General features: G+C 44.3%; 1 protein-coding gene across 1 annotated transcript in view; it reads left to right on the forward strand.

Annotated features, from left to right (window-relative positions):
• The window catches only part of palm2akap2 (PALM2 and AKAP2 fusion), an 89,542-nt gene that overhangs the window by 53,682 nt on the left and 19,555 nt on the right, over nt 1-16,305 (forward strand). Inside the window, exons 4-5 of the mRNA XM_031826011.1 lie at nt 9,457-9,571; nt 13,755-13,773. Of these exons, the coding sequence (XP_031681871.1) occupies nt 9,457-9,571; nt 13,755-13,773 (134 nt within the window). The remainder of the gene's footprint in view (nt 1-9,456; nt 9,572-13,754; nt 13,774-16,305) is intronic.

Genomic DNA, 16,305 nt, shown 5'->3' on the forward strand with positions numbered 1-16,305 from the left:
GTATCGGCCTAATTCTGCTCTGCATGCATTATTTGGTGTTCTACGTTGTACACGGAGGATATTTTTGCAGAATTCTGCGTGCAGAGTCTCAATTTGGTGTTTGTCCCATTTTGTGAAGTCTTGGTTGGTGAGCGGACCCCAGACCTCACAACCATAAAGGGCAATGGGCTCTATGACTGATTCAAGTATTTTTAGCCAAATCCTAATTGGTATGTTGAAATTTATGTTTCTTTTGATGGCATAGAATGCCCTTCTTGCCTTGTCTCTCAGATCGTTCACAGCTTTGTGGAAGTTACCTGTGGTGCTGATGTTTAGGCCAAGGTATGTATAGTTTTTTGTGTGCTCTAGGGCAACAGTGTCTAGATGGAATTTGTATTTGTGGTCCTGGTGACTGGACCTTTTTTGGAACACCATTATTTTGGTCTTACTGAGATTTACTGTCAGGGCCCAGGTCTGACAGAATCTGTGCATAAGATCTAGGTGCTGCTGTAGGCCCTCCTTGGTTGGTGACAGAAGCACCAGATCATCAGCAAACAGCAGACATTTGACTTCGGATTCTAGCAGGGGGGGCCGGGTGCTGCAGACTTTTCTAGTGCCCTCGCCAATTCGTTGATATATATGTTGAAGAGGGTGGGGCTTAAGCTGCATCCCTGTCTAACCCCACGACCCTGTGTGAAGAAATGTGTGTGTTTTTTGCCAATTTTAACCGCACACTTGTTGTTTGTGTACATGGATTTTATAATGTCGTATGTTTTACCCCCAACACCGCTTTCCATCAGTTTGTATAGCAGACCCTCATGCCAGATTGAGTCGAAGGCTTTTTTGAAATCAACAAAGCATGAGAAGACTTTGCCTTTGTTTTGGTTTGTTTGATTGTCAATTAGGGTGTGCAGGGTGAATACGTGGTCTGTTGTACGGTAATTTGGTAAAAAGCCAATTTGACATTTGTTCAGTACATTGTTTTCATTGAGGAAATGTACGAGTCTGCTGTTAATAATAATGCAGAGGATTTTCCCGAGGTTACTGTTGACACATATTCCACGGTAGTTATTGGGGTCAAATTTGTCTCCACTTTTGTGGATTGGGGGTGATCAGTCCTTGGTTCCAAATATTGGGGAAGATGCCAGAGCTAAGTATGATGTTAAAGAGTTTTAGTATAGCCAATTGGAATTTGTTGTCTGTATATTTGATCATTTCATTGAGGATACCATCAACACCACAGGCCTTTTTGGGTTGGAGGGTTTTTATTTTGTCCTGTAACTCTTTCAATGTAATTGGAGAATCCAGTGGGTTCTGGTAGTCTTTAATAGTTGATTCTAAAATCTGTGTTTGATCATGTATATGTTTTTGCTCTTTATTCTTTGTTATAGAGCCAAAAAGATTGGAGAAGTGGTTTACCCATACATCTCCATTTTGGATAGATAATTCTTCGTGTTGTTGTTTGTTTAGTGTTTTCCAATTTTCCCAGAAGTGGTTAGAGTCTATGGATTCTTCAATTGCATTGAGCTGATTTCTGACATGCTGTTCCTTCTTTTTCCGTAGTGTATTTCTGTATTGTTTTAGTGATTCACCATAGTGAAGGCGTAGACTCAGGTTTTCCGGGTCTCTATGTTTTTGGTTGGACAGGTTTCTCAATTTCTTTCTTAGATTTTTGCATTCTTCATCAAACCATTTGTCATTATTGTTAATTTTCTTCGGTTTTCTATTTGAGATTTTTAGATTTGATAGGGAAGCTGAGAGGTCAAATATACTGTTAAGATTTTCTACTGCCAAGTTTACACCTTCACTATTACAGTGGAACGTTTTAGCCAGGAAATTGTCTAAGAGGGATTGAATTTGTTGTTGCCTAATTGTTTTTTGGTAGGTTTCCAAACTGCATTCCTTCCATCTATAGCATTTCTTAATGTTACTGTCTCTGTCTCTGTCTCTGTCTGTCTATGTCTCTGTTTCTATCTGTCTCTGTCTATGTCTCTGTTTCTATCTGTCTCTGTCTATGTCTCTGTCTCTGTCTCTGTCTCTGTCTCTGTCTCTGTCTCTGTCTCTGTCTCTGTCTCTGTCTCTGTTTCTGTCTGTCTCTGTCTCTGTCTGTCTCTGTTTCTGTCTGTTTCTATCTGTCTCTGTCTATGTCTCTGTTTCTATCTGTCTCTGTCTATGTCTATGTCTATGTCTCTGTCTCTGTCTCTGTCTCTGTCTCTGTCTCTGTCTCTGTCTCTGTCTCTGTCTCTGTCTCTGTCTCTGTCTCTGTCTCTGTTTCTGTTTGTCTCTGTCTCTGTATCTGTGTCTGTTTCTGTCTGTCTCTATCTCTGTCTCTCTCTATGTCTCTGTTTCTGTCTGTCTCTGTCTCTGTCTCTGTCTCTGTCTCTGTCTCTGTCTCTGTCTCTGTCTCTGTCTCTGTCTCTGTTTCTGTTTGTCTCTGTCTCTGTATCTGTGTCTGTTTCTGTCTGTCTCTATCTCTGTCTCTCTCTATGTCTCTGTTTCTGTCTGTCTCTGTCTCTGTCTCTGTCTCTGTCTCTGTCTCTGTCTCTGTCTCTGTCTCTGTCTCTGTCTCTGTCTCTGTCTCTGTTTCTGTTTGTCTCTGTCTCTGTATCTGTGTCTGTTTCTGTCTGTCTCTATCTCTGTCTCTCTCTATGTCTCTGTTTCTGTCTGTCTCTGTCTATGTCTCTGTCTCTGTATCTGTCTCTGTTTCTGTCTGTCTCTATCTCTGTCTCTGTTTGTCTCTGGCACTGTCTCTGTCTAATAACCGCCATTTTCATTGACCTATTACCTTTTCATTGATTATTAAATGTTTTTGAGAGCCCTCCACTTCTTTCCAATGACTGCTATTCCCAAATATACTGCATACAGACCGTCAGAAGGCTCAGGACCACCTGGCATGATGACTCATTGCTGTCCCCAGTCCACCTGGTCGTGCTGCTGCTCCAGTTTCAACTGTTCTGCCAACGGCTAGGGAACATACAGACCGTCAGAAGGCTCAGGACCATCTGATATGGTGACTCCTTGCTGTCCCCAGTCCACCTGGTCGTGCTGCTGCTCCAGTTTCAACTGTTCTGCCAACGGCTAGGGAACATACAGACCGAATTACTTAAAAATCATACAATGTGATTTTCTGGATTTTTGTTTTAGATTCCGTCTCTCACAGTTGAAGTGTACCTATGATAAAATGTACAGACCTCTACATGCTTTGTAAGTAGGAAAACCTGCAAAATCGGCAGTGTATCAAATACTTGTTCTCCCCACTGTACATATGAGATGAGTAAAGCAGTATGTAAACATTATTAAAGTGACTAGTGTTCCATTATTAAAGTGACCAGTGATTCCATGTCTATGTATATGGGGCAGCAGCCTCTAAGGTGCAGGGTTGAGTAACTGGGTGGTAACCGGATAGTGATGGCTGTTTAACAGTCTGATGGCCTTGAGATAGAAGCTGTTTTTCAGTCTCTCTGTCCCAGGTTTGACGCACCTCTACTGACCTCGCCTTCTGGATGATAGCGGGGTGAACAGGCTGTGGCTCGGGTGGTTGATATCGTTGATGATCTTTTTGGCCTTCCTGTGACATCGAGTGTTGTAGATGTCCTGGAGGGCAGGTAGTTTGCCGCCGGTGATGCGTTGTGCAGACCTCACTACCCTCTGGAGGGCCCTGCGGTTGTGTGCGGTGCAGTTGCCATTCCAGGCAGTGATACAGCCAGACAGGATGCTCTCAATTGTGCATCTGTGAAAAGTTTGTGAGGGTTTTAGGGGCCAAGAGCTGTTGCATCTTCTTCACCACACTGTCTGTGGGGGTGGAACCATTTCAGATCGTCAGTGATGTGTACACCGAGGAACTTGAAGCTTTCCACCTTCTCCACTGCTGTCCCGTCGATGTGTATAGAGGCGTGCTCCCTCTGCTGTCTCCTGAAGTCCACGATCAGCTCCTTCATTTTGTTGACATTGAGGGAGAGGTTGTTTTCCTGACAACACACTCCGAGGGCCCACACCTCCTCCCTGTAGGCTGTCTCGTCGTTGTTGGTAATCAAGCCTACTACTGTTGTGTTGTCTGCAAACTTGATGATTGAGTTGGAGGCGTGCGTGGCCACTCAGTGGTGGATGAACAGGGAGTACAGGAGGGGGCTGAACATGCACCCTTGTGTTGAGGAGTTACACAGGGCGGGGTTCAGACACAGGGTCTCAAGCTTAACGATGAGCTTGGAGGGTCCTATGGTGTTGAAGGCTGAGCTGTGTTCAATGAACAACATTCTTACACAGGTATACCTCTTGTCCAGATGGGATAGGGCAGTGTGCAGTGCGATGGCGATTTGCATCGTCTGTGGATCTATTGGTGCAGTAAGCACATTGAAGTGGGTCTAGGGTGTCAGGTAAAGAAGAGGATCCTTAACTAGCCTCTCAAAGCACTTCATGAATACCTTAAGTGAGTGCTACGTGTCGATAGTCATTTAGTTCAGTTACCTTTGCTTTCTTGGGTACAGGAACAATGGTGGACATCTTGAAGCAAGTGGGGACAGCAGACTGGAATAGGGAGAGATTGAATATGTCCGTAAACACTCCAGCCAGCTGCTCTGCGCATGCTCTGAGGACGCGGCTGGGGATGCCGTCTGGGCTGGCAGCCTTGTGAGGGTTAACACGCTAAAATGTCTTACTCACATCAGCCACGGGGAGTGGTGGGAGAGTGGAGGGAGAGTGGAGGGAGAGTGGAGGGAGAGTGGTACCAACTGACCATGTTGGTATCATGGCCTTGTTCACGGGTGCAGATGTTGGTATTGACCACAGGGGGTGCAGATGTTGGTATTGACCACGGGGGGTGAGGATGTTGGTATTGACCACGGGGGGGGTGATGATGTTGGTATTGACCACGGGGGTGCAGATGTTGGTATCGACCACGGGGGTGCAGATGTTGGTATCGACCATGGGGGTGCAGATGTTGGTATTGGCCACGGGGGGTGAAGATGTTGGTATTGACCACGGGGGGTGCAGATGTTGGTATTGACCACGGGGGTGCAGTTGTTGGTATTGACCACAGGGGTGCAGATGTTGGTATCGACCACGGGGGGTAATGATGTTGGTATTGACCACGGGGGTGCAGATGTTGGTATTGACCATGGGGGGTGATGATGTTGGTATTGGCCACGGGGGTGCAGCTGTTGGTATTGACCGCGGGGGTGCAGATGTTGGTATCGACCATGGGGGGTGCAGATGTTGGTATCGACCACGGGGGTGCAGATGTTGGTATTGGCCACGGGGGTGCAGCTGTTGGTATTGACCACGGGGGTAATGATGTTGGTATTGTTCACGGGGGTGCAGATGTTGGTATTGACCACGGGGGTGAAGCTGTTGGTATTGACCACGGGGGTGCAGATGTTGGTATTGACCACGGGGGTGCAGATGTTGGTATTGACCACGGGGGTGCAGATGTCAGTGTTAACCATCACAGTAGAACTCTATGAACCCCCTATGGTCCCTGGTCTATAGTAGTGCACTATATAGGGAATAGGGCTCTGGTCTATAGTAGTGCACTATATAGGGAATAGGGTGGACTGAGAGATGGAATCTTGGGAAGCTTCCTTGTTATTACTGACCATGTAACTTTTGAGGCATTCTAGAACCCTCTTGCACTATACAATGGCAGGAAATGACCAGGGAGGAGTCAGGGAGGGGGGTCCTCTGAACGATGCTTCCTGATTGGCTAGCCAGCAAAAATAATAACCCAAACCCAGGTCCTCTGGGATAAATGGAATGTGTGTGTGTGTGTGTGTGTGTATGTGTGTGTGTGTGTGTGTGTGTGTGTGTGTGTGTGTGTGTGTGTGTGTGTGTGTGTGTGTGTGTGTGTGTGTGTGTGTGTGTGTGTGTGTGTGTGTGTGTGTGTGTGTGTGTCGGAAGTCGGAAGTTTACATACACCTTAGCCAAATACATTTAAACTTAGTTTTTCACAATTCCTGACATTTAATCCTAGTAAAAATCCCTATTTTAGGTGAGTTAGGATCACCACTTTATTTTAAGAATGGGGACCTGACAGAGCCTGAGAGGATCTGCAGAGAAGAATGGGAGAAACTCCCCAAATACAGGTGTGCCAAGCTTGTAGCGTCTTACCCAAGAAGACTGGAGGCTGTAATCGCTGCCAACATGCTTCAAGAAAGTACTGAGTAAAGGGTCTGAAGACTTATGGAAATGTCATATTTCATTATTTTTTGTATACATTTGCAAAAATATCTAATAACCTGTTTTTGCTTGGTCATTATGGGGTGTTGTGTGTACATTGTGAGAAAAAACAATGTCATCTATTTTAGAATAAGGCTGTAACGTAACAAAATGTGGAAAAAGTCAAGGGGTCTGAATACTTTCAGAAGGCTCTGTGCCTAGTTACTTATTGGTTGTAAACAACGGAACACGGACTGATGTGGGGGCTTGGTGGTAGAACTGTTTAGAAGTCTCTTGGACCTAGACTTGGCCCTCCGGTACCGCTTGCAGTGAAATATACACGACCCAAAAGAAATATCCTCTGTATCAGGCTGAACCTGTCCTATCTGAACGGACACAGGTAGAGGTTAAGACTGGTACAGCCTCCCCCTGTCTAACAGGAGACCAGACAGGTAGAGGTTAAGACTGGTACAGCCTCCCCCTGTCTAACAGGAGACCAGACAGGTAGAGGTTAAGACTGGTACAGCCTCCCCCTGTCTAACAGGATACCAGACAGGTAGAGGTTAAGACTGGGACAGCCTCCCCCTGTCTAACAGGAGACCAGACAGGTAGAGATTAAGACTGGTACAGCCTCCCCCTGTCTAACAGGAGACCAGACAGGTAGAGTTTAAGACTGGTACAGCCTCCCCCTGTCTAACAGGAGATGAGACAGGTAGAGGTTAAGACTGGGACAGCCTCCCCCTGTCTAACAGGAGATCAGACAGGTAGAGGTTAAGACTGGTACAGCCTCCCCCTGTCTAACAGGAGACCAGACAGGTAGAGGTTAAGACTGGTACAGCCTCCCCCTGTCTAACAGGAGACCAGACAGGTAGAGATTAAGACTGGTACAGCCTCCCCTGTCTAACAGGAGACCAGACAGGTAGAGGTTAAGACTGGGACAGGAATGATGAAACACTCCCCAATTACTGTGGTATTGGATGGAATGATGAAACACTCCCCAATTACTGTGGTATTGGATGGAATGGTGAAACACTCCCCAATTACTGTGGTATTGGATGGAATGATGAAACACTCCCCAATTACTGTGGTATAGGATGGAATGATGAAACACTCCCCAATTACTGTGGTATTGGATGGAATGGTGAAACACTCCCCAATTACTGTGGTATTGGATGGAATGATGAAACACTCCCTAATTACTGTGGTATTGGATGGAATGATGAAACACTCCCCAATTACTGTGGTATTGGATGGAATGGTGAAACACTCCCCAATTACTGTGGTATTGGATGGAGTGATGAAACACTCCCCAATTACTGTGGTATTGGATGGACCATAGATTTACCACATGGGACCTACGCATTTAAACGTGTGAAAGCAACAGCCTTCATTTCAACAAGAGAACAATGCTCTCTCCACTGGCTGGAGTTTGGTGGGTGTATGGTGGGTCTATACTGAGTCAATGGTGAGTCTATACTGGGTCTATACTGTGTCTATGGTGAGTCTATGGTGGGTCTATGGTGGGTATTTACTGGGTCTATACTGGGTCTATGGTGGATCTATACTGGGTCTATACTGAGTCTATGGTGGGTCTATACTGGGTCTATGGTGGGTCTGTACTGAGTCTATGGTGGGTCTATACTGGGTCTATGGTGGGTCTATACTGGGTCTATGGTGGGTCTATACTGGGTCTATACTGAGTCTATGGTGGGTCTAGACTTAGTCTATGGTGGGTCTATACTGAGTCTATGGTGGGTCTATGGTGGGTCTATACTGGGTCTATGGTTGGTCTCTACTGAGTCTATGGTGGGTCTATGGTGGGTCTATACTGAGTCTATGGTGGGTCTATGGTGGATCTATACTGAGTCTATAGTGGGTATATACTGGGTCTACGGTGGTTCTATGGTGGGTCTATACTGAGTCTATGGTGGGTCTATACTGAGTCTATGGTGGGTCTATACTGAGTCTATGGTGGGTCTATGGTGGGTCTATACTGAGTCTATGGTGGGTCTATACTGAGTCTATGGTGGGTCTATACTGAGTCTATGGTGGGTCTATGGTGGGTCTATACTGAGTCTATGGTGCGGTCTATACTGAGTCTATACTGAGTCTATACTGAGTCTATGGTGGGTCTATTTTTTTTTTAAATTTATTTTACCTTTATTTAACCAGGTAGGCAAGTTGAGAACAAGTTCTCATTTACAATTGCGACCTATACTGAGTCTATGGTGGGTCTATGGTGGATCTATACTGGGTCTATGGTGGGTCTGTACTGAGTCTATGGTGGGTCTATACTGAGTCTATGGTGGGTCTATGGTGGGTCTATACTGAGTCTATGGTGGGTCTATACTGGGTCTACTGTGGGTCTATACTGGGTCTACGGTGGGTCTATACTGAGTCTATGGTGGGTCTATACTGAGTCTATGGTGGGTCTATGGTGGGTTCTATACTGAGTCTATACTGAGTCTATGGTGGGTCTATACTGAGTCTATGGTGGGTCTATGGTGGATCTATACTGGGTCTATGGTGGGTCTGTACTGAGTCTATGGTGGGTCTATGGTGGATCTATACTGGGTCTATGGTGGGTCTGTACTGAGTCTATGGTGGGTCTATACTGAGTCTATGGTGGGTCTATGGTGGGTCTATACTGAGTCTATGGTGGGTCTATACTGGGTCTACTGTGGGTCTATACTGGGTCTACGGTGGGTCTATACTGAGTCTACTGTGGGTCTATACTGGGTCTACGGTGGGTCTATGGTGGGTCTATGGTGGGTCTACGTTGAGTCTATGGTGCGTCTTCGTCACAGTAATAACTAATTTTAAACAAATTCCAATCAAAGTCATTACCAGAAAGGAGTGGCAGCTTTACACCAATCAGAGCCATTACCAGAAAGGCGTGGCCAATTTACACCAATCAGAGCCATTACCAGAAAGGCGTGGCCAAGTTACACCAATCAGAGCCATTACCAGAAAGGCCTCCTGCTCATACTAACGACACGTCACCACGTCACCACACTGGATTTCGAGGAACAGAGAATGTGTTGTGTTTCTTCCTAACCTTAAGAGGTCCGGAGCCTGCTGCTTTACTGTCCTACTTCATCATTCATGTCACACAGCTGGTGTCCCAGGTCTAAATCAGTCCCTGATTAGAGGGGAACAATGACAAAAGAGTGGAAACTGGCTTCAAGGTCCAGAGTTGAGTTTGACCACCCAAAAATACCAAGCCACTCATATGAAAAAGTTGCAGTTAAAATCCTTTATTTGATCCTTTTAGGATGATTAAAAATGTGTTTTTTCATGGTTTTCTTTTTTGTTCTTTCATTGTAGGTTGGAGTCAGAGATTGGTCTGTTGGAGAGCGAGGAGTGTCAGATCTCAGCTAAAGAACAGATGCTCAGAGAGAGACTGAAGAAGACTGAGAGGTCCATAGAAGACCTACAGAAAGTAAGAGAACAGTCATCTACACAGAGAGAGAACATTCATCTACACAGAGAGAGAACATTCATCTACACAGAGAGAGAGAGAACATTCATCTACACAGAGAGAGAACATTCATCTACACAGAGAGAGAACATTCATCTACACAGAGAGAGAGAACATTCATCTACACAGAGAGAGAACATTCATCTACACAGAGAGAGAACATTCATCTACACAGAGAGAGAGAACATTCATCTACACAGAGAGAGAACATTCATCTACACAGAGAGAGAACATTCATCTACACAGAGAGAGAGAACATTCATCTACACAGAGAGAGAACATTCATCTACACAGAGAGAGAACATCATCTACACAGAGAGAGAGAGAACATTCATCTACACAGAGAGAGAGAGAACATTCATCTACACAGAGAGAGAGAGCAGTCATCTACACAGAGAGAGAGAGAACATTCATCTACACAGAGAGAGAGAGAGAGAGAGAACATTCATCTACACAGAGAGAGAACATTCATCTACACAGAGAGAGAGAGAACATTCATCTACACAGAGAGAGAACATTCATCTACACAGAGAGAGAACATTCATCTACACAGAGAGAGAGGACATTCATCTACACAGAGAGAGAACATTCATCTACACAGAGAGAGAACATTCATCTACACAGAGAGAGAGAACATTCATCTACACAGAGAGAGAACATTCATCTACCAAGAGAGAGAACATTCATTACACAGAGAGAGAAACATTCATCTACCACAGAGAGAGAACATTCATCTACACAGAGAGAGAACATTCATCTACACAGAGAGAGAGACATTCATCTACCACAGAGAGAGAACATTCATCTACACAGAGAGAGAACATTCATCTACACAGAGAGAGAGAGAACATTCATCTACACAGAGAGAGAGAGAACATTCATCTACACAGAGAGAGAGAGCAGTCATCTACACAGAGAGAGAGAGAACATTCATCTACACAGAGAGAGAGAGAGAGAGAACATTCATCTACACAGAGAGAGAACATTCATCTTACACAGAGAGAGAGAGAACATTCATCTACACAGAGAGAGAACATTCATCTACACAGAGAGAGAACATTCATCTACACAGAGAGAGAGAGAACATTCATCTACACAGAGAGAGAACATTCATCTACACAGAGAGAGAGAGAACATTCATCTACACAGAGAGAGAGAGAACATTCATCTACACAGAGGAGAGAGAGAACATTCATCTACACAGAGAGAGAGAGAACATTCATCTACACAGAGAGAGAGAGAACATTCATCTACACAGAGAGAGAGAGAACATTCATCTACACAGAAGAGAGAACATTCATCTACACAGAGAGAGAGAGAACATTCATCTACACAGAGAGAGAACATTCATCTACACAGAGAGAGAACATTCATCTACACAGAGAGAGAGAGAACATTCATCTACACAGAGAGAGAACATTCATCTACACAGAGAGAGAACATTCATCTACACAGAGAGAGAACATTCATCTACACAGAGAGAGAGAGAACATTCATCTACACAGAGAGAGAACATTCATCTACACAGAGAGAGAACATTCATCTACACAGAGAGAGAGAACATTCATCTACACAGAGAGAGAACATTCATCTACACAGAGAGAGAGAGAGCAGTCATCTACACAGAGAGAGAGAACATTCATCTACACAGAGAGAGAGAGAGAACATTCATCTACACAGAGGAGAGAGAGAGAACATTCATCTACACAGAGAGAGAGAACATTCATCTACAGAGAGAGAACATTCATCTACACAGAGAGAGAGAGAGAGAGAGAGAGAGAGAGAGAACATTCATCTACACAGAGAGAGAGAACATTCATCTACACAGCGAGAGAGAGAGAGAACATTCATCTACACAGAAAGAGAGAGAACATTCATCTACAGAGAGAGAGAGAGAGAACATTCATCTACACAGAGAGAGAGAGAACATTAATCTACAGAGAGAGAGAGAGAGAACATTCATCTACACAGAGAGAGAGAGAGAGAACATTCATCTACACAGAGAGAGAGAGAGAGAACATTCATCTACACAGAGAGAGAGAGAACATTAATCTACAGAGAGAGAGAGAGAGAACATTCATCTACACAGAGAGAGAGAGAGGAACATTCATCTACACAGAGAGAGAGAGAGAACATTCATCTACACAGAGAGAGAGAGAGAACATTCATCTACACAGAGAGAGAGAGAGAACATTCATCTACACAGAGAGAGAGAGAGAACATTCATCTACACAGAGAGAGAGAGAACATTCATCTACACAGAGAGAGAGAGAACATTCATCTACACAGAGAGAGAGAGAACATTCATCTACACAGAGAGAGAGAGAGAACATTCATCTACACCGAGAGAGAGAGAGAGAACATTCATCTACACAGAGAGAGAGAGAGAGAGAGAGAACATTCATCTACACAGAGAGAGAGAGAACATTCATCTACACAGAGAGAGAGAGAGAGAGAACATTCATCTACACAGAGAGAGAGAGAAGAGAACATTCATCTACACAGAGAGAGAGAGAACATTAATCTACACAGAGAGAGAGAGAACATTAATCTACACAGAGGAGAGAGAGAGAAGAGAGAGAACAGTCATCTACACAGAGAGAGAGAGAGAACATTCATCTACACAGAGAGAGAGAACATTCATCTACACAGAGAGAGAGAGAGAGAGAACATTCATCTACACAGAGAGAGAGAGAGAACATTCATCTACACAGAGAGAGAGAGAACATTCATCTACACAGAGAGAGAGAGAGAACATTCATCTACACAGAGAGAGAGAGAGAACATTCATCTACACAGAGAGAGAGAGAGAACATTCATCTACACAGAGAGAGAGAGAACATTCATCTACACAGAGAGAGAGAGAACATTCATCTACACAGAGAGAGAGAGAGAACATTCATCTACACAGAGAGAGAGAGAGAACATTCATCTACACAGAGAGAGAGAGAACATTAATCTACACAGAGAGAGAGAGAACATTAATCTACACAGAGAGAGAGAGAGAGAACAGTCATCTACACAGAGAGAGAGAGAGAGAACATTCATCTACACAGAGAGAGAGAGAGAGAACAGTCATCTACACAGAGAGAGAGAGAGAACATTCATCTACACAGAGAGAGAGAACATTCATCTACACAGAGAGAGAGAGAGAGAGAGAACATTCATCTACACAGAGAGAGAGAGAACATTCATCTACACAGAGAGAGAGAGAGAGAACATTCATCTACACACAGAGAGAGAGAACATTCATCTACACAGAGAGAGAGAGAACATTCATCTACACAGAGAGAGAGACCATTCATCTACACAGAGAGAGAGAGAACATTAATCTACAGAGAGAGAGAACATTCATCTACACAGCGAGAGAGAGAACATTCATCTACACAGAGAGAGAGAGAACATACAGAGAGAGAGAGAGAGAGAACAGTCATCTACAGAGAGAGAGAGAGAGAACATTCATCTACACAGAGAGAGAACATTCATCTAAACAGAACGAGATAACATTAATCTACACAGAGAGAGAACATTCATCTACACAGAGAGATAGAGAAGAGAGAACATACAGAGAGAGAGAGAGAGAGAGAGAGAGAACAGTCATCTACACAGAGAGAGGGCATTCATCTACACAGTGAGAGAGAGAACATTCGTCTATCCAGAGAGAGAGAGAATATTCATCTACAGAGAGAGAACAGTCATCTGCACAGAGAGAGAGAGAACAGTCATCTACACAGAGAGAGAGAGAACATTCATCTACACAGAGAGAGAGAACATTCATCTACAGAGAGAGAACATTCATCTACACAGAGAGAGAGAGAGAGAGAGAGAGAGAGAGAGAGAGGAGAGAGAGAGAGAGCATTCATCTACACAGAGAGAGAGAGGACATTCATCTACACAGAGAGAGAGAGAGAACATTCATTACTCTACACAGAGAAAGAGAACATTCATCTACATAGAGAGAGAGAACATTCATTACTCTACACAGAGAAAGAGAACATTCATCTACATAGAGAGAACATTCATTACTCTACACAGAAAAATAGAGAACATTCATTACTCTACACAGAGAAAGAGAACATTCCTTACTCAACACAACACAATCTTTAATGTCTTCTCGTCCTGTCTGTGTTTCTTGTCTTTCCAGAGTCTTCAGAATGAACATGGTGAGTGACAATATACAGTATCTAAATACTTTTGAATAAACATGGTGAGCGATCTATTATCTACATACTATTGATCATTATTAATTGATTAATTGATTGGTTTTCATTTGTGTTGAAAAAAAATCAACATTATTTTCCAATGTAATCCTGGATGTTAAAGCCATGGTTATTCAATTAAGGTCATGATCAACAGCTCGACATGCCTCTGAATACCTCTTTGCACTAGCAAGCTCCCTCTATATACACACACAGTCACACTGCCTCTACACACACTACACATGCTAGACAAGCTTTACACATGCTACACATTAGCACACATGCTAAATAAACTCCTAGCCATTGAAGTTGAGACTCTCCACCCACAGTCCTACTGGCTGTGTGCTTTAAAGGTTTCCCACACTACTCCTCTCTCTCTCTGCATCTCCCTATCTCTCTCTCTACTCTCTCCCTCTCTCTCATCTCCCTATCTCTCTCTACTCTCTCCATCTATCTCTGCATCTCCCCATCTCTCTCTGCATCTCCCTATCTCTCTCTGCATCTCCCTATCTCTCTCTGCATCTCCCTATCTCTCTCTGCATCTCCCCATCTCTCTCTTGCATCTCCCTATCTCTCTCTGCATCTCCCTATCTCTCTCTTCGTCTCCCCATCTCTCTCTGCATCTCCCTATCTCTCTCTGCATCTCCCTATCCACTCTCTGCATCTCCCTATCACTCTCTGCATCTCCCTATCTCTCTCTGCATCTCCCTATCTCTCTCTGCATCTCCCTATCTCTCTCTTCATCTCCCATCTCTCTCTGCATCTCCCTATCTCTCTCTGCATCTCCCTATCTCTCTCTTCATCTCCCCAGCTCTCTCTGCATCTCCCTATCACTCTCTGCATCTCCCTATCACTCTCTGCATCTCCCTATCTCTCTCTGCATCTCCCTATCTCTCTCTGCATCTCCCTATCTCTCTCTTCATCTCCCAGCTCTCTCTGCATCTCCCTATCACTCTCTGCATCTCCCCATCTCTCTCTGCATCTCCCTATCACTCTCTGCATCTCCCCATCTCTCTCTGCATCTCCCTATCACTCTCTGCATCTCCCTATCACTCTCTGCATCTCCCTATCTCTCTCTTCATCTCCCCATCTCTCTCTGCATCTCCCCATCTCTCTCTGCATCTCCCATCTCTCTCTGCATCTCCCTATCTCTCTCTGCATCTCCCTATCTCTCTCTCTCATCTCCCCATCTCTCTCTGCATCTCTCCCCATCTCTCTCTGCATCTCCCTATCTCTCTCTGCATCTCCCCATCTCTCTCTGCATCTCCCTATCTCTCTCTGCATCTCCCATCTCTCTCTGCATCTCCCCATCTCTCTCTGCATCTCCCTATCTCTCTCTGCATCTCCCCATCTCTCTCTGCATCTCCCTATCTCTCTCTGCATCTCCCCATCTCTCTCTGCATCTCCCTATCTCTCTCTGCATCTCCCCATCTCTCTCTGCATCTCTCTGCATGATAAACAGCAATAATAATAGTAATAACAATAATAATAATCTCTCTCTCTGTCTCTATTCAATTCAAGGGGCTTTATTGGCATGGGAAACATATGTTAACATTGCCAACGCAAGTGAGGTAGATAATATACAAAAGTGAAGTAAACAATATAAATTAACAGTAAACATTACACATACAGAAGTTTAAAAACAATAAAGAAATTACAAATGTCATATATATATATATATATACAGTGTTTTAACAATGTACAAATGGTTAAGGAAAATAAATAAGCATCAATATGGGTTCTATTTACAATGGTGTGTGTTTCTTCACTGGTTGCCCTTTTCTCGTGGCAACAGGTCACAAATCTTGCCGCTGTGATGGCACACTGTGGAATTTCACCCAGTAGATATGGGAGTTTTTCAAAAATTGGATTTGTTTTCGAATTCTTTGTGGATCTGTGTAATCTGAGGGAAATATGTCTCTCTAATATGGTCATACATTGGGCAGGAGGTTAGGAAGTGCAGCTCAGTTTCCATCTCATTTTGTGGGCAGTGAGCACATAGCCTGTCTTCTCTTGAGAGCCATGTCTGCCTACGGCGGCCTTTCTCAATAGCAAGGCCTATCTCTCTCTGCATCTCTCTACTCTCTCCCTATCTCTCTCTACTCTCTCTACTCTCTCCCTCTCTCTCTCTACTCTCTCTACTCTCTCTCTACTCTCTCTACTCTCTCCCCATCTCTCTCTACTCTCTCTACTCTCTCCCTCTCTCTCTACTCTCTCTACTCTCTCTGCTCTCTCTACTCTCTCCCTCTCTCTCTCTCTCTCTGCTCTCTCTCTCCTCTCTACTCTCTCTCTCTCTATCTCTCTCCCCTCTCTCTCTCTATCTCTCTCCTCTCTCTCTCTCTCTCTCCTACTCTCTCCTCTCTACTCTCTCCCTCTCTCTCCCTACTCTCTCCTCTATCTCTCTCTCTCCTATCATCTCTCTACTCTCTCCTCTACTCTCTCCCTCTACTCCTCTCTCTCTACTCTCTCTACTCTCTCTACTCCTCTAACTCTCTC

Source organism: Oncorhynchus kisutch, linkage group LG6, assembly GCF_002021735.2.
Source record: "Oncorhynchus kisutch isolate 150728-3 linkage group LG6, Okis_V2, whole genome shotgun sequence".
NCBI lineage: Eukaryota > Metazoa > Chordata > Actinopteri > Salmoniformes > Salmonidae > Oncorhynchus > Oncorhynchus kisutch.